At 51.7% G+C, this 17,233-nt stretch overlaps 1 protein-coding gene across 4 annotated transcripts in view; it reads right to left on the bottom strand.

Annotated features, from left to right (window-relative positions):
* KIAA0319L (KIAA0319 like) overlaps positions 1-17,233 on the bottom strand; it is a 95,354-nt gene that overhangs the window by 1,711 nt on the left and 76,410 nt on the right. For all 4 annotated transcript variants that reach the window (XM_045898108.3, XM_045898107.3, XM_064589487.1 and 1 more), the window contains exons 13-20: positions 16,305-16,453; positions 14,992-15,143; positions 14,548-14,686; positions 12,680-12,839; positions 8,544-8,686; positions 7,633-7,755; positions 6,984-7,074; positions 4,836-4,927 (exon numbers count right to left, since the gene is read on the bottom strand). In XM_045898108.3, the coding sequence (XP_045754064.1) occupies positions 4,836-4,927; positions 6,984-7,074; positions 7,633-7,755; positions 8,544-8,686; positions 12,680-12,839; positions 14,548-14,686; positions 14,992-15,143; positions 16,305-16,453 (1,049 nt within the window). The remainder of the gene's footprint in view (positions 1-4,835; positions 4,928-6,983; positions 7,075-7,632; positions 7,756-8,543; positions 8,687-12,679; positions 12,840-14,547; positions 14,687-14,991; positions 15,144-16,304; positions 16,454-17,233) is intronic.

The following is a 17,233-nucleotide window of genomic DNA, read 5'->3' as shown; positions in this document are numbered from 1 at the left end:
CTGAGAGCGCCTGACTGGAGTACCAGGGACTCCCAGAGACCGTCCCAAGCCGTCAGCTCATCAGAGCACACAAGCAAGGACCCATAAGACGCGCCTGAGGTCAGAAAAGATGCCTGAAGTTCCGCAAGCCATTGGCGTCACCTTCACTCCATATCATCCCGAAGGCTGCCGAGGCTGCACGGGAAAAAGCCGAAGGCAGGCTGAGCCGGCAGGACGAGGAGCGGCAAGCGCCCACAGAGAGGTCCCAGCATGGCAGTGCTCCAGGCCCCGCACCACCCACCCGGGAGCTAGCCTACCTCCTTTCTTAAAAAGGTGACCAGACAGGTGAGGTGTGTTTGAACCCCCATATCCAACCATCACTCTCCCTTCCCCCTGGTCCCACCCAGATCCCCCGAAACACCGAAGGAGTGTTTCTCAGGATTCTCGGCCGTTCTGCCCCTTCCTGACCAGAATGACGTAAGGCTGACGCCAGTATCCTGAGCTCCTCCAGTGTGGTGGTGGACAGTGGCCAACATAAGAGCCAAGCCCAGGGGAGGCTCAAGGTCCCCCAAACCCCGGCTCTGCCCCTGTAGCTGAAATGCCCCTTCCCCTCTGCCCTGTGGGGGCATATGCCCCTCAGAGTGCCCACATGCAGCTTCCCTCTCTCAGAGCCCGGCCCGAGCCCTTCTTCCTCCACGGCTGCAGAGGACAGGAGGACAGGAGCCGGAGCGGGGGACATGCGCCGGGCTCCACAGCAGACAGCACTCACCCGGGGCCTTCCCACACAAACTCCTGCTCTGCCTGGAGAACGGAGCGATTTCACCCACTAAACAGGACAAGCTGGGCGCGGACAAGAGCATCTGCAGCAGCCTTCCTCAGAAGAGCCAAAAATGGAAAGAATTCAATTGCCCGACGACCGTATACCCGCCAAAAACATTCACACAGTGGAGATTACACAGCAGGGAATGGACAGACTCGTGCCCTACCTAACCACACACAGGAATGTCCTAAATGTAATGGTGAGTGGAAGGGGCCAAACACAGTGACTCCATTTATATAAACTACTCCAAGGTGGTAGAAGGAAGTCGGCAGGGGGAAGGCAGTGACTGGCAAGAAAGGGAGTGGATTATATGGGCATGTTCACTTGTCGAAAACCCAGCAAGCTGTCCTTAAATGATCTTCCATACACATTAGACTGAACCACAAAAAAGGTCAGAAAAGTCAAATATCCGTAATTTCATATGGTTCAATCTAATATGCTTCAAGAGAAAGCTTTGAAAAATCAATAGCAAAACAAACCCCCAAACCACAGTTGCTGAACGTAAACCAGGTCTCCGGAGGGTGGGCATCCCTCAGGCCTGGCCTTGCGGCCTCGCGCGCTCCAGCTCCACAGGCAGCCCTGCTCCAAGCTCAGCCTGGCTCCCGGCAAACGGGGCCGGTGTGGGCTCACCTCCACACGCGTGACCTTTCTCGGCCACACGGCCCCCTAACTCCTCGCTTCGGGCTGAACTTCTCCAGTTCCAGGCCTTATGCCAACAGCTCGAATCCCATTCTCCCGTCCTGCCAGTGGCTCTTCTCCGGGTTGCACCCACCCGTGGGCTGAGTCCAGAACAAGAGCGGGGGCTTCAGCCTGGTCAGGCGCACAAGACCAAACGCAAAGGGACTCTCACTGCTCCCTCAGCGCCACACTGCCCACACAGAAGGGCCTCCTGGCTGTCCTCTAGTCTCACCTTGGTGACCCAGATGCAACTGGCCACCGTGGGGCTCTCCTTGCCACAACCCCCCCTTTCACTGGACGTCTGCCTCCTTCCCATTTTGCCTCTTCAGCCCAGCACCTTCTGGTGCTGTCCCCCAGCCTTTCCCTCCACTCTGCCGTTGCCGAAGGAACTCCCTGTATCCCCCACTCTCTCCTCTCTCTCCTTTCCCACTCGCTGTCTCCTCAGGAGCCTCCCCTCGGTCTTCTGCATCTCTGCCTGAAGCCTCACCCTCCAGCCCTGCCCTGCTTCTCCATAACTCCCTGCTCCCCTTCTAAAGGACTTCTCAGTAGTTAGGGCCCCGTTTCCTCACCACCTGCTTACTGCCTAGACAACCTACACTTTCACTTCAGCCTCCAGTCCCCATCCTACTCCAGCCCTTCAGGTGACCAGAAACTTCTCCAGTGTCCTCATCGTGGAAACTTTGTATCTCTGCCTTCTGCAGCAGGAGACACTGCTGACCACTCCCTAGTGGTGCCCCTCCTCCCTGACTGGTGGCCCTCCTGGCCTCTTCAGCTCTGGACTCTTCTTTTGCCCCTCAACATCCTCCCCAGAAGGGATGTGACCCACTTTTGTGTTGACCCTCACCAGCATCTAGAAGATTCCTACACTGATGCTTGGCACTTCAACCGTTCTGCTGAGTTCACCTCAATTCATCTCCTCTCACCCAAGCTGTCACTGCATGGCTGCCTTAATTCTGTCTACAGAATCGCTCTCTGTCCCTCAGGTCGGAAGTCAGCCCTGACCTTTCCTGTCCCTACATCCTGTTGACCCCATGCTAGTTGAGCCATCGTCACCTCCCTCTGGGACCACTGCAAAAATCTCCTTGCTGGCCTCCACTCGACTGATTTTCCTAAGCCAGCACTTTCAACATGACACTTCTCGTCACCATCAGAATTCTTAACTCCTTTCGCTGATTTTCAGAACTTTCCACACTTTGATCCTCGTCAGACTTCCAGCCTCATTTCCTCAACCCCATTTACAAGGGTCCTAAACCAACACTCTTCTCCAGCACGTCCCCTCCAGTACCACCCAGTCCACACATGCTCAGAGCAGCAGCTCAGGGATCAGCCTGCATGTCTCCTTTTCTCCCGCACCCCTTGGCCAACACGCTACAAACGGCAGCAAGTCTTCCCCGCAAAGGTACCTGGAATCTGTGTCTCTCCTCATCTCATTACTGCTCCACCATGAGGACATCCCATCGAATCCTCTTTCACCCGCTCTTGCCGCTCCAGTGCCCTCACATAGCAGTCAGGGTTTTTTTAAATCTAAGTCAAACAGACCACTCACCTCCGAAAAAAGCTGCCTGTGGCTCCCCACTGCATTCAGGAGGAGCCCACAGCCAGGTCCCTGCTCAAGTGTGCAGCCTCGTGCCACTGGCCCCGGGCTCGCCATGTCCAGCAGGTCACCTTCTACTTCCTCAGATGCCCTCCGCTCCTTCCGGCAGCTGGGCCTTTACCGACTCTGCTCCTTTGCCTGGACTGCTCTTTCCCGGACTCCTGTGGCTAATGCCTACTCGTCCCTTGAGTCTCAGTTCAAGTGTTACTCTATGAAGACCGTTCATTATCACATTCTGTGTATTTGTGAGTTTGGGTGTTTCTTGTCTGTCTGATAGAAGCTGCGCAGGAGCACAGTCTGATGGTCTGGCTCCCCAAAATGTAACCGGTGTCCGCCACAGGCTCTGGCACAGTGGTCTCCATCCATGTGCACTGATGAGTAAGATACAGTCCCTGCCCTCAGCGACTCCACTGACTGGTAAGGGGACACACACATAACTAGTACAACACAGGGAGAGAAATGCCAAAACAGACACGTGGCAGAGAGATTAGCATGACATGAACAGGTTAAGGGAGGGATGAGAAAGAGCTTTCTGGACAGAAATAAGAACCGGCAGAATTCGCTGAGGAAGAGAGAAGTCAACAAGGAGGAAGATCTCAGAGAAGCAAACAGATGAAAGCTCACCCCGGGCCATGTCGGCCAGACTCAAAGTCAGTCACTGAAGGATTTCAAGGGCTGGGAAACCTTTGGGAGACGTGAAAACAACCTTAGCTGCTATGTGGAGGGTGGACTGTGCACGTTTTTACCCCCAGGCCCCATTCCCAATCTGTCCACATGGGAGGCTTCCGCTGCCCCTCTCGGCTTCCACGAGCCCCACACCGCCAGGCACCGCCCCGCGGCCTTCTCTAACCTAGCTGCTTGGGTGTGCAGCCCAGACCGCCTTGGAGCGTTTGTTTTCTTCTGATGTGTCCCTGCTCGCCTGCAGCCTGAAATGCTCTCGGAACGCTCTGTGTTCCCCTCCTGCCCCTTCTAATACAAAGCTTTAAGTATGAGCGCCGTTTAATACTTTGTATAAGAACAGCTCTGCTTGCCAGGTGTTCAGGAGTAGCTCTCCCTAGAGTCCCACAAATGGTCGAAGCCCGCCATGGCCTCATGACGTGTGGAAAGCTCACCGATGACGACACCCAGCCAAGGAAGGGCGCCCCTGCCTGCCCCCTCACCGAAGCCATCTCCGAGCTGGCGCAGTTGGCCATTCTCTGGTGGGAGGCAGCTGACGGATGGGCCCCATGTGCCGGAGCCAGCAGACAAGCTGCCCTCCTGCCTGCTGCAGGCCATCAGCAGGGCCTGCGGATCTGCCACATGCCGGCTGGAGGAAGCCGGGAGAGCAAGGCCGGCTGAAGAGGGGGTCAGCTGGCGCACACTGGCTTCGATCTCCTTCCCGCCTCACCTTGTTGTCTGCCCAGAAAGGACAGACTGGTTAGGCCTAAGAGACCCAGGTCCCTGAGCCGGACTCCTGGGGGCAGCCTGAAAAGCTGAAAGCCAGGAGGGAAGCCTGACGCAGATGAGCAGGCCAACGAGAGCGAGAGGCCGAGTCCCTCTGCAAAGTGAAGCAATACTGAGAGGTGGGCCCCGGCTCAGAGCTCAGCCAGCACACGGCTTTTGCCAGGGTGGGGCAACGTCAGCCCTGGGCCTTCATCAAGCAGTAGACAAAATGCTTTTCCAGAACAAACAGTTGTTAGTGACCCCAGGGGACTAGTGACAGCAGCCCTTCCCAGGGAGAGTGCACGAATCTGGAGGCCCCACCCCAACTCCAAGGGCCACTACCTGCTCGGGAGGTTGGCTTCAGTTCCAGACTCTCTTGATCCGTGGCATCCAGGATCTTGTACTTGCTTTTCCTCTTGGGTTTTCCTTTCTGCCTGAAAAACACAATCCCCACCACTGCTCAAGAAAGGGTTTCGGATGGGGCGCCTGGGTGGCTCAGTTGGTTGAGCGACTGCCTTCGGCTCAGGTCATGATCCTGGAGTCCTGGGATTGAGTCCCACATCGGGCTCCCGGCTCATCAGGGAGCCTGCCTCTCCCTCTGACCCTCTCCCCTCTCATGCTGTTTCTCACTCACTCTCTCTCTCTCAAATAAAATCTTAAAAAAAAAAAAAAAGAAGTGGTTTCTGAGTGAGACTCCGGTAGCTCAACACCGGGTGACAGCCAGACTGCAGAGAGGGCCCTGTCCTGATGGGAGCTGCCTAACAGAAAGATTGTTTTTTTCTGTGCTTCCCAGCCAAGGGAAGGTGGCAACTGTGATTGGTTCTTCAAATACTCCTCACCAATTCTGGGAAAATAAGGGAACTGTGACCATCTGACCATGGAGTCACCACTCCACAGTGGCAAGGAGGCAGAGATTGGTTAAAAACATAAATGTAACGGAGTTCAAGCTCATCCCGCCCACCACACGACAGGCCAGGGAGTCGAGGGGAAAGATGCTTGGGGCAAGGAAAGCAACTTGATGTAGAAAACCAGCAAGACAGGAGATGGTGGACTCCTGTCCCATAGAACCATCTTCCCCAGCATGAGATCTGAGCTTCTTTTATGTAAGGAAGGGGGGAAGTGGGAGGAGGTTGGAGTCAAAAAGTGACTGATATCTGCAGACATCCACAAAGGCTGTGTAGTCTTTGTCCTTGGTCAGCTGATCTCTGTAGGAATCTGGCCATGTTGTTCCTGTGAATCTTAAAACACAGCAGAGGCATTTCTATATGTACTTCCTTATCCCCTTGAGGTAGGTAGGTTTCAGGTTTAAAAAGCAGTTTTTTGGGGCGCCTGGGTGGCTCAGTCGTTAAGCGTCTGCCTTCGGCTCAGGTCATGGTCCCAGGGTCCTAGGATCAAGTCCCACATCGGGCTCCCTGCTCGGCGGGAAGCCTGCTTCTCCCTCTCCCACTCCCCTGCTTGTGTCCCTGCTCTCTCTGTCAAATAAATAAATAAAATCTTTAAAAAAAAAACAAAAAACAGTTTTTTGTAAATCTCAGCTGTAAGTAAAGTTGCGTCGATGATTAGCATGTGTATGTGCAGGGCTCAGCAGAAGTTTCTAAGCTGTAGGTCACAGCAGCAAGGGAAGGGAAGCAACGTGAAGTCAGACACACTCCGTTTCTCCCTATTACAGTAATTCAAGAGAACCAAAAACTGATGCTTCAGGGGCGGAGGGCGGAGGAAAGCATTAAACCAACAAGCTCTTAATGGTGGGAATTTTTTAAAATTGTTTTCACTTTCTACGTTTTATGTGAGGTTAAACTGCAGGTTAAATCTCAGCTCTGCTACTTATTAACTGTGTGTCCATGGACAGGTGAGGCCATTTTCCTGAGCCTACACTTCCTTAGCTGTGAGATGAGAAAAGGTGGTTATATGCATTTAAAAAAAGATATTACCTACAAAATATCATCCTGGTGCTCGGCACACAGTAATGAAGAAATCATTATTAATAATGAAAAACATATAATAAACATTCCCATTAAATATCGTAAGACTAGATAGGAAGACTCCACCCAAAAAAAATCCAAACGCTTAATCATGACTAACCAAAGTCTACAAATGCGTGAAAACATGTAGACGCGTGAATCCCAACTACAAAGGAGGGCAGAATTGAGAACTCACGTTGAGTGGTGAGGCAGGTGTGGAGTAGTAACACACCCCCTGGAGGGGTGACCCAGGCCCACGGCCCAGGCCCTCCCGCTCCCACCCCGGCCACGGCCACGCTTCCCAGGTTGCGCTTCAGTGCGGTGACGGCCACATGGCTGAGGGAGTGCATTCCTGCCCTCAGGAGTGGGAGAGGGTGACGAAAGCCTTTCTGCGCCTGCCTTGGGCCGTGACGGGAAGCGAGGAACCCCAAGACTCAGCGCCTTCCATGTGGAAGGTGCCAGATACCTCCCTAATGAATAAATACACGTCCAGAAGCTCTAATGAATTTCCGAGGAGAATCCATCTTACCTCTTACAACAACAGATCACCGTCCAGGACAGGATTCCCAGGGCGACAACAATGACAAAGGAGGCAATGATAACATACAACACGCTCCACTCTGCCAAGAGACACAAAATGGGGAGGGCTGTGAAGACAGAGGCCAGGAGGGCGGGCTGGGCTGGCCCCGGCCTTGGCAAGTGGCTTGGCTCTGCGGACAAGGCGGCCCCCACGGCGGCCCAGGGCAGGGGAGACCTTGCAGTTGTGGGCAGCTGAAGCTGTCCACCTCCTGCCCTGTCCCTGCTGAGCCCCTGGGGCAGTGGGACAGGCTGTAGAGCTTTCCCAGGGGCCCGGGGGGCCCAGAAACCTGACGGCTCCCACTGGGCTGCCGCACAGAGGCACTCCAAAGAGCCAGGAGGCCTTGCAGCTGATCTGACTTAGGCTGCAGTTTGCACTCCGTTGGACCTAAGCCTGGTTCTTCGTCCGAGCCCGCTGCAGAACTCCGCTCTAACCCTGAGCTGCCTGGAGGAAGGGAGGAAAAGTCCTCTGCAAACAGAAAATACACAGAGTTCTTCTCCTCGCTTGCTCATCTGCCTCGGAAACACCACCACCCACCTGCTCAACTCAGAACCACGTTCAGCGCCAAAGCCACTGGCATAGCGCCAAGCAGAAGCCTCACCGCAGTTGCTGTCTCCATCCCTCAGCTGCACCTTGATGAAGTTCTCCATCCAGAAAGGGTCGCAGATACAGCGTTTGGTGAATGAATCACAGTGGCCATGGTCAGAACAGTTCAACTGGCACGCTGCAAGCAGGGGGAAAGGCGACAGGTCGGCAGGAGTCAGGGCCGGCCCGGCGGCTGCCGGCACACAAGAGGACGGAGGGCGCCCCCCCCGCCCAACCAGCGGTGATGGTCACGGGCAGATCGGCCGGCAGCAGTCAGCAAGGCTACTGACACAGTCCGGCTGTTCTGCTTGCAGCTGCTCCCTGTGGGCAGTTCCTAATCTTTCAGGGCCCTTCTGTGCATCACGTAAATGCCAAGATACACAGTATTACGAAGGAAAGCAATGATATTGCCCATGTTTTTGAAATATTTAAGAATATACAGTTTTAAGATAATCATACATGTGTGTCTTTATGAAAACCTCAAGTGACCAGATCTATTAGCGGGTCTAACAACTGCCATAATTTTGAAGTGGTGATGAGTAAAAATGACATTTCATCACGCAGTATGTTATGAAATTACCAGTGATTTCTACTGCCTAAAAGTCACAGGTTCTGTTACTACTGGAGTTTTTGCCTACCTTCCTAATAGAGGGAAATAATGAATTTCAGTTAGAGGTGGGTGAAAAGGAAGATGTCATTTTCTTCCCATTCAAACTCCTAGCCCCTCTGAACGCTACCTCGCGGGCCCACGGACCCCAGGTGAAGAACCTCTGGGCTGAGCCAGGAGCTTTCAGGACACTGGGCAGCGGAGCAAAGTGATTATCTCCGTGCTCCTCGAGAACAGGAGATGAAGCCTGAGGACAGCGGGGCTGTGGGGAGCTGTGGGCACTGGGTAGGCTCTTCTTTCCACTGCCCAGAATTACTCACTGACAGTACTGATTTCCAGGGCTCTGAATATCAGAAAGTCTGCTTTTTGCTTCCGCAGCTCACTCCTGAGCATCGCTGCCACCTCATGGCCTTTGAAGATCTGGCGGGGAGGCTCGTTTTGGACAAAAAATACCATCTTGGTGCTGCAGAGACACGAGACAGTGGGAATGAGCGGAAGTCGTCCACAGCAGCGGCAGCTACGTTCGGTACAGAGCACCTGCCGGTGTGCCGGGCGCTGTGCCAAGTACCAGAAGCCTTCTCTCCCCGCAAGCCAGGGAGAAAGCTGCTCTCAGTGTCCTCTCCGTTTCACAGAGGACAGCATGGGCTCAGAAGGGTTAAGTAACTTGCCCAGGGTCACACAGTTAATTATGGCAGAGCCAAATCCCAGCCCTGAGATGTCTGACTCCAAAACCTACGCATTCAGAAAGGCCCTAAGCTGTCCCAGCTCACAAGAGTACCCATTCCAAACCAGCAACTGGAGGTCAGGAAAATGGGGATTTGGCTACACTACATCTCTTCTGTCAGCCTTTTACCAGCTAAGACTGTGTTGTGGTGCTGTTGGGTTTGTGTCCAGGTGACCTGTAAGACAAACCACAACGCTCTGAAAAATGTCGACCGTCAGACAGCGTCAGAGCATTATCCATGGGGGCGCCTGGGGGGCTCAGTCGGTTAAGCGTCTGCCTTCGGCTCAGGTCATGATCCCAGGGTCCTGGGATCGAGCCCCGCGTCGGGCTCTCTGCTCAGCAGGGAGTCTGTTTCTCTCTCTCCCTCTCTCGTGTTCTCCCTCTCTCTCAAATAAATAAAATCTTTAAAAAAAAGCATAATCCATGGATCAAAACAGCCAAATGATCATTACTACAACAGCAACAAGAAAGACCCTACACAGTGGTGTGGTTGGTGTAAGATTATGCTCCCCCATGTCCAGAATCGGTTTGCTTTTCTGTCAGTTTCTGTCCAAGGCAGACCATGTTTGACCTCACATTTATGTGGGCACAAAGCCTGTTCTCTATGCCTTGGCCTTCATTGCAGGGAACCCACTTGACTCCACATTACTCTCACAGCCAAACCTTTGCAATCAGTGGGTCACACTGGGTTGTCGGTGTGTCCAAGCTAGTGATCCCCTTGGCACGCAGGGTGGCTACTGGGACCAGGAGGCCCTGGATCAGTTCCTTCCAGTCAAGCAGCCTCATCGATCTATCCCAAAGTGTCATACACATAGCATCGCTTCCTATGTGTGGCAGGACATAAAAGGTTGGGAAGCACTGTCATAAAAGACTTTCTACAAGTTTGCTGCATGGTGACACAAACACTGGGGTATTATAAATTCCAGAATCAAGAAACAAACCTTTGCCATAAAAGATCTGTGGTCCATCTCTCATGATTTTCTCCCAGTTACCAAATCCATGCTGATAGTTGCAACTTCTCTCTTGATTACCAGTAACCCTCAAATCTTCACCTCTTCTCCCCTTGTCTCTCCTGAATGACCACATGTACACCTACAAAAGCTTGCTAGGATATCCACCCCATACCTCTCCTAGGCACCTCCAATCCAACAGGTCTCAAACCTGTGATAACCACCAACTGAGCACTCTCTATGTGGTAGGGACTATATAACCATTCTCTTATTTAATTCTCAGTAACAATCCTATAAAAAGGGACTAGCATTTCTACAAGTGGCAGGCCCGGTTCAGAGAGGGGCAGTACCTTACTCACCGTCCCAGACCTAACACTAATGGCTTTGTCTGGTGTCGGCCCTGTGCTCTTTCCCATTGTCATATACTCCCTCCACGCCTATCCTCCTGAATTTCTCAACTAGGCCAGTCAGTCCAAGTGAGGAACCCAGAGCCACTGTGATGCTTTTCTCTTGCTCCTGCATCCTCTTCCAGATGCAGGGAGACCAAGTGTGCCAGCAAACCCTTCCGGGACACTTCCAGCAGCAAGCCCACCAACGAATTAGCATTGCCTCTGCCCCGGTCCCCACCAGCTCGGGTCAATCCAAGCAGCCACTCTCTCTGCTCCTACTCCCAGGCAGCCAGCAGAGCTTCAAAAGAAAGTCCTAATCATCATGCTCTGACCCAGTGAGCCCTGACTGCGTGTTAGACTCACGTAGAGAGCTTTGATATTTCAGGTGCCCAGACCTCACTCCAGACCAACTGAATCCTAATCTCTGGGGGTGAGGCGCAGGTAACGGCATATTCACAAAAACTCCAGGTGGTTCTATCGTGTAGCTAGAGTCAGGAACCACCACACTAACCTCATGTCTCTAACCTCGGCTGAGACCTCAATACTGCTCAAAGCCAATACCCTTTTCTGGAGCTGCTGTTCCCAACCTTTACCATTTTCCTCAGGCTGCCCACCTCCTTCCCACCTCCTCAAAGCAGATGGCCTTGCCTCCAGTTTCAAAGACAAAACCCAGCACACTGGTACCAACGCTCTCGAATGTCATCCTGCCTACCTCTAAAATCCATCCATCATAGCACAGCTGCCCGCCCTTCCTCCCGTCTCCAGAGAAAGTGCCGCTCTGTTCTGCCTGCAGCTGTTGCCCCAGACCTGCCCCCATTTGGAACCCACCTCCCCAGCCTCCACCTTCTACTTTTCCTCAGCACCTTCCCTCAGCCCATCAAAGTGCTCAAGTATTTCCTGTCTTTAAAAGGTGTTCTTTCGATCTCCCATCTTATTTTCAGCACCAGCCTTGTTACATTTACCATCTCTGTATCCTCCAGCCATAACATCAATTTGCCTTCTGTCCCCAACACTGAAGTAAAATGCTCTCTGTAGTTCTAATGATCTCCTAATCACAAAGCCAAAAGCCTGTTTTATGTCCTCACCATACTCTTCCTCTGTGGCACTGGAGTCCTCTGGCAGCCCCAACTGCCAGCAGACCACATCCACCTGCTCTTCCTCCCACTTCTCTACTATTGGTTCCTAGTTTCCTTTGCTGGCTCTTCTTTCCTTGCCTCCTCCTTAAATACTGGGGCTCCCCGGAGCGCTGAACACTCCCCCAGTGCTGGACACTCCTCTGTCCTCATGGCTTTGATTCCTGTCCGTGTGCAGGGACTCCCTATCTCTGGCTTTTTTTCCTGCCCAAGTTCCAGCCCGTACTTGCCAGTGATGAAATCTCTCTCCATGTCACCCATGAGATACCCTAAATTCAACAGTCAAAACTGAACTCATTATCTTTTCTTTGAAACTGGTTCCTTCTGTATCCCTAACCTCAGTTAATGGCATCTGCCATCTATCCAGGCATCCAAACTTAAAGTCTTATGTTAGAGGCTTCATTCACCTTCATTCCCAAAGGATCGCCACATCCTTCTGATTTTCCTCTCTTTTCATTTCTTCTCTTCTGTCATTCCATTGCCACTACCTTAACTTACGTTTTATTACCTTTTTACTAGACTAGTTCTAGGCTCCTCAGCCTTCCGTCTTTCCCTATTTTGGTTTAGCATCCACACTGCTGGTCTTCCTAAAACAAAACCAAACCCAAATTTCCTTGCTACAAAAACTTCACACATATAAAATGACCTGACTTGAGTCCTCCCCTTCCCAAACTATAAAAACGAACCTCCCTGGCTTGCTTATGACTGTTCTGTACAGCAGTCTCATCTCCCGCCTTGTCCTGGGGCCTAGGAAGTGCTCTGAACCAAAGGACTTCTTCCAGAGGAAACTCTGTACTTTCCTACTACAGGACCATGGCTCATGCTATTCCCCTATTATGAATTTCCTCCTAGTCTTTCTATGTTTGCTCAGTGGAAAATCTTTGGACCACACCCTGCCCCTACTCCTCTGGAAGAATTAATTGGCCTTGCCCCTGTGTCTCCGTGATACCACATAGTCTGTCAAATTCACCCTGTATTGATGTTATATGTTTATCCTGATTGTCTTCCCTACTAGACTATGGCCTTCAAACATAATGGATCTCTTCTGACCCGGTACCCTGGTACCCTGCTATAGTATCTAGTACTGAGTATGTGACCTGTGCTAGAAGAGAAAAGTTCATTAAAGAAATGGAAACCATGAACAGTTCTTGGTCAGAGAGCCCACCCTTCTCTATCTACCCACACTATTTCCCAGTTCAGTCAGGAAGCCCAGGGGGCCCCTGGTCTTGCCTTTTTGCCCCCCGTTCATTGCCCAGCTACCTCTGCTCCGTGTACGGCTGAATCTTTTGCACAATGATGTCGGAATCCAGCACCCCCAGGAGGACCCCAATCTGGCGGATGAACATTCCCTTCAGCCTCTCAGTTAGCTGACTGACGTTGACATCCAAGATGATCTCCACCAGGTGGTTTTTCCTGGGATCTGGAAAGCACGTGGATCAGTCAGGTTTTGGAAGGAGAGTGAACACAGACCTGCCACTGTGCATCCGTTCTGGCACAGGAGCGAAAGCAGTGAGAGCATTCGGGAATACAACTGACCTCCGGCAAATGGAAAGGGACTATAGTGAATTGCTACTAATGCAATCTGGGGCTGGTGTGGAGAGCTCTATGCCAACCAGACAACTACCACCCGTGCGTTGGGGATCAGGCCGTAGCAGAGAGGCAAGGGGTCTGGTGAAGGGAGTGGGGAAGAAGAACGCTTCAAGGTCTTGTCTAAAAGCTTCTGCCCTGGGGCGCCTGGGGGCTCAGCTGGTTAACTGTCTGACTCTTGGTTTCGGCTCAGGTCATGATCTCAAGCCCTGCATCAGTCTCCCCACTCATCGGGGAATCTGCATAAAGGTTCTCTCCCTCTACCCCTCCCCCCACTCTCTCTCTCTCAAATAGTCTTTAATAATAATAATAATAATAATAATAATAATAATAATAATAATAATAATAGCTTCTGCCCAGTTGGCTTTGCTGAGCTCTCTAGGCCGAGTGGGGGATATCTACAATGTCTCCTGATCCACATCTGATTTTCAGCGACTTGCTATGCTTTGTCTACAACAATGGGAGGGAAAATGTCCATCTCAATGATCTTACTGATAATGGAAATGCATCAGCCCTACAGGTTTGAAAACAGTAAACAAAAAAATCCAGGTGGTCAAGAAACAAGGGCTTCCTTAGAGCAATATCAGAGCTGCACGATGTTTCTGTAACTCTAGAACTGGGAGACCACTGTCCTTCATTTATGATTGTGTCTTAGAGACTGCTCTGCATTTGGAAGATAAAAGTGATTATTCAGAATACCTTATTCCCATAATTGGATGCACCATTTGCCTGTTCTGATGTATCATTTACATAATAAGTAGACTATCTGTGATCTGATTTTAAACACAGAAGAGACTTTATAGTGTCTTGGCTGTTGTCCTTCATAGAGGTAGGACAAGGACTAGAAGACCTGCCGAGATCCCTTCTACATCTAAGACATCTGTACATGAGCTTGGCTTACATAACAAAGAGCAGATTTAAAGTTAATACCTTCTCATCAGATGCTCAGGAATTTATAAAGCTCTACCCTACCCCACACTCACTTCTTCCCTAATACCAAATCAGCCTCAAAGCAAAAAACACGGTTCGATTTAAGAAAGAAATTTTATTTCTGCAAATCTGAAAAATGTAAAGGACACCAGTTACTTTACCTTCCCTGGGTTGTCAGATAAAGCCTGAGGCTCAACTTATAAAAATAAATTGTTTTCTGCAGCTGGGTGGTGATGAGACATCATGACTCAAGTTATTCCTGTGCTCAGATTCTCGAAGCACCCAGAGCCCTCTCTCATCCATCACAGGGAGAGGAGGGAGTGCTGGACCAGGGGCATGAGGGCCTGGCTCTGACACGACTGCTGTGTGATGCTGAGCAAGCCCTGCCCTCTCTGAGTCTCAGTCTGTCCATCGGAGATGAGTGGGGGGTCCGTACTCCTGCGTGGGGAGGAGGGAACAGTCTCCAGGGATTTTTCAGCTCGGGGTTTCTACAGTGTCTAGAAGCCAGCTTTGCCACCTGTCTCCGTCCTCGCTAGGGGGAAGGGGTCCAGCACGGAGGTCTTGCTGGGCTAGGCCAGCACTCCCAGCCAGTCCCAGTGCTATGAACTCACCAGGCTTCACCTCCACGGTGGTCCGATCCATGTCACTCTCCCCCTTCGCATCGGTCACGTGCAGGTGAAATGTGTAGGTCCCTTCGACCAGGTTGGAAAGAAAGAGGATCGGGTGGTGGTCAGAGTGATTTAGCACCTCCTGTGGGGTTGAACAACATGGCTACATTGCAGGGCAAACGACACTCCTTTTGTGGGCTTGGGTGCTGCTTCTGTTATAACCAAGCCCACTCCTGGGCAACTTCAGTTGCAAGATCAGGGCAGAGGAACATATGCTGTGCCGCTAGCTTGCAGAGCGACACTAGGCAAGTCCCGGAATCTCAGAGGGCAGTCCAGGTTTGACACAAGAGAGCCCTTGTTAAAACGGATCCTGGAATGTTTGGCTCAGCCGCCTGTCCCCATCTCACCACCGTGACCCTGTGCAGTTCTCCGGTTCCTGGCACTTACCCCTGCTGCTGGGCTCCCCTCATCTCGGGTCCAGAGGTAGCTGACTATTCCCTTGTCGTCTGAGGACTTGGAGCCGTCCAGCTCTGCTGTGTCCGTGGGCAACGTAATCACCACATTCCCAGTTATCTTGGCTGTAGGTGGCTTGTTCATCTCTAACCAAAGAAATACCAATGAAATAACATTCTGGAAAAGAAAGAATACTTCTTCACAATGCTTAGGGGGAAATTAACATCGAAATTAACATCGAAAGCATCTGAAATGGAGCTGTTGTAAGCGCCCGTCCATGCAGCCCCTAATAGTGTAGCGGGGGCTTTTTGACAATGAACCAACTTTTCATTAGTTGGGGGTTAGGACCCAGTGAAGACCAGGCTTCGGTTCCCCTCTGTCCACGCTAAATAAAACCCAGCCCGGACCAGGGAGCTAGTGACTAACAGTGTAGATCTGCAGCCACCAGCGCCCCGGTCCTGAGGCTCCAGTCCCACCCAGAGAAATGTTCTTCTGACACCACAGCAGAGAGGGCAAAGTCTTCTCCTGGGTCCTCCTAATAGCCTCCCTGGAAGGATTCCATGTCTCTCCTTGGGAAGCAGGTGATGACTGGACATAGAGACCTCAACTGGGCCAAAGAGCCTTAGATTTTAGGTTCCATGCAGCGGATACCACACATTCTCTTCAAAATATGGCCTAAAATGTTATTTTTTCAACATCTTCTTTTATTCCTTCCTTAATACTCTAATAGAGAAAAAGGAAAAAGAGACCTCTCTTCTCCTGGGCCCCACCTGCAGCTTTGTTTCCTCAGGTGTGCACGCTCTATCCGCTGAGCACAGGGTGCCCTCGCCGGAGTCACCTGCGTGCCTCCCGTCCGCTTACAGCCCTCCCCCAGGGCCATCGCCGGTCCCTGGCCTGCAGACCACAGCAAGCCCGTGCACTCCTGCCTCAAGCTGGCTGGCGGCAGCAGGCTCACGGAGGGGCACAGGCAACTACAGAGCAGGACAGCCATTCTAAGGCCTGACAGCAGGTGTCACTGCAGACGGCAGGAGAGCCACAGAAACGCCAGGGCTTAGCAGCAGAGAAGCAAAATAAAAATGCAAAGGAAAAAACCAGTTTCTTTCCCTATTCAGTTGAGAAGGAAGGTGGGGGGGACAAGAAGCTAAAATTCACCTTGCAGTCACTCCCAATTAAAGGTTGTTTTCGAACAGCACATAACAGCTGCCCTTCCCCCAACTTACTCCCCACCCCTTGTCTCTGATCAATTTCTGCACTGATTCCCCAGGTATCTGATCCAGAGGCTGCACCAACCCAAGGCAGGGAGGTACCTTCTTTGACAATGACATTCACAGAACTCTGGCTTTGCAGGTTCCTCTCATCTTTGACAGTCAAGGTGAACACGTAGGTTCCTACTTGTAGCCCCGTCACCGTGGTGACACTGCCGTTAGCATTCTCGAGCTGCACGCCATCGGGTCCCCTGGACAGAGAAAGAAACCAGAGGGTGGAGTTGTACCTGTCAGCTGCCCTCCCATCCCTGACTCAGCAGGAGCAGACTATTACTGCCTCAGCTGAGACACAAACTATTGTTTGCCAGACCTTGAGGGAGCATGTTAAAAATATTCCATTTGGACAGAGTGTCATTTGGCCCCAAAATACAGGCTACCCTGCTGATCAGAAAATTCCATTCACCAGCTTTCAAACACGTCTAGCTTTATCCTTTCTATGAGTTTCTAGAACATTCAAACTCTTTGCTGTTCCAGTTTGTAAAAGGAAGAAAGAGCTCTGAGCAGGTCTCTGATCAAAAGAATGATTTCAGAGTGATGTTTCTGAAAAGCATTTCTGGCCCACTAGTTGGTTCAGCTCTTGCCAGCAAAGAAGCAAGATGCGTTTCTTAATCACATGCCAAACTCCCTCCTACAGAAAAGTCAAGGAAAGGAAATGGGCCAAGGCTGCAGAGGAACTCTCAGCAAAACCATCCTCTTCTTAGTAGCTCTAAAGCCAAGCTCCCTGCAGCTCCTGGACAGGGGCCACAGAGGACCCTGGACACCCTTGCAGCCTTCCTCCTCCCCTGCGGCCTCACACAGCAGCCTGCAACCGGGGAGTGAGCTCTGTGCCAACATCTAGGCACAGCTCTGCACATTCCAGAGAGTCCTTCTGCTCAAGGACCAGAATGCCTCAGAGTTTTCCTTAAAATTACGGGATGACCAGAGAAATCTGCAGTCTCCCAGGTTTTGCTTTGTTTTGCTGTTTAAACCTA

The sequence above is a fragment of the Mirounga angustirostris genome, unplaced genomic scaffold, assembly GCF_029215605.1.
Source record: "Mirounga angustirostris isolate CCGP_5_RB_7025 unplaced genomic scaffold, mMirAng1.0.hap1 SCAF_4, whole genome shotgun sequence".
NCBI lineage: Eukaryota > Metazoa > Chordata > Mammalia > Carnivora > Phocidae > Mirounga > Mirounga angustirostris.
This window is presented reverse-complemented; position numbering and strand designations above follow the sequence as displayed.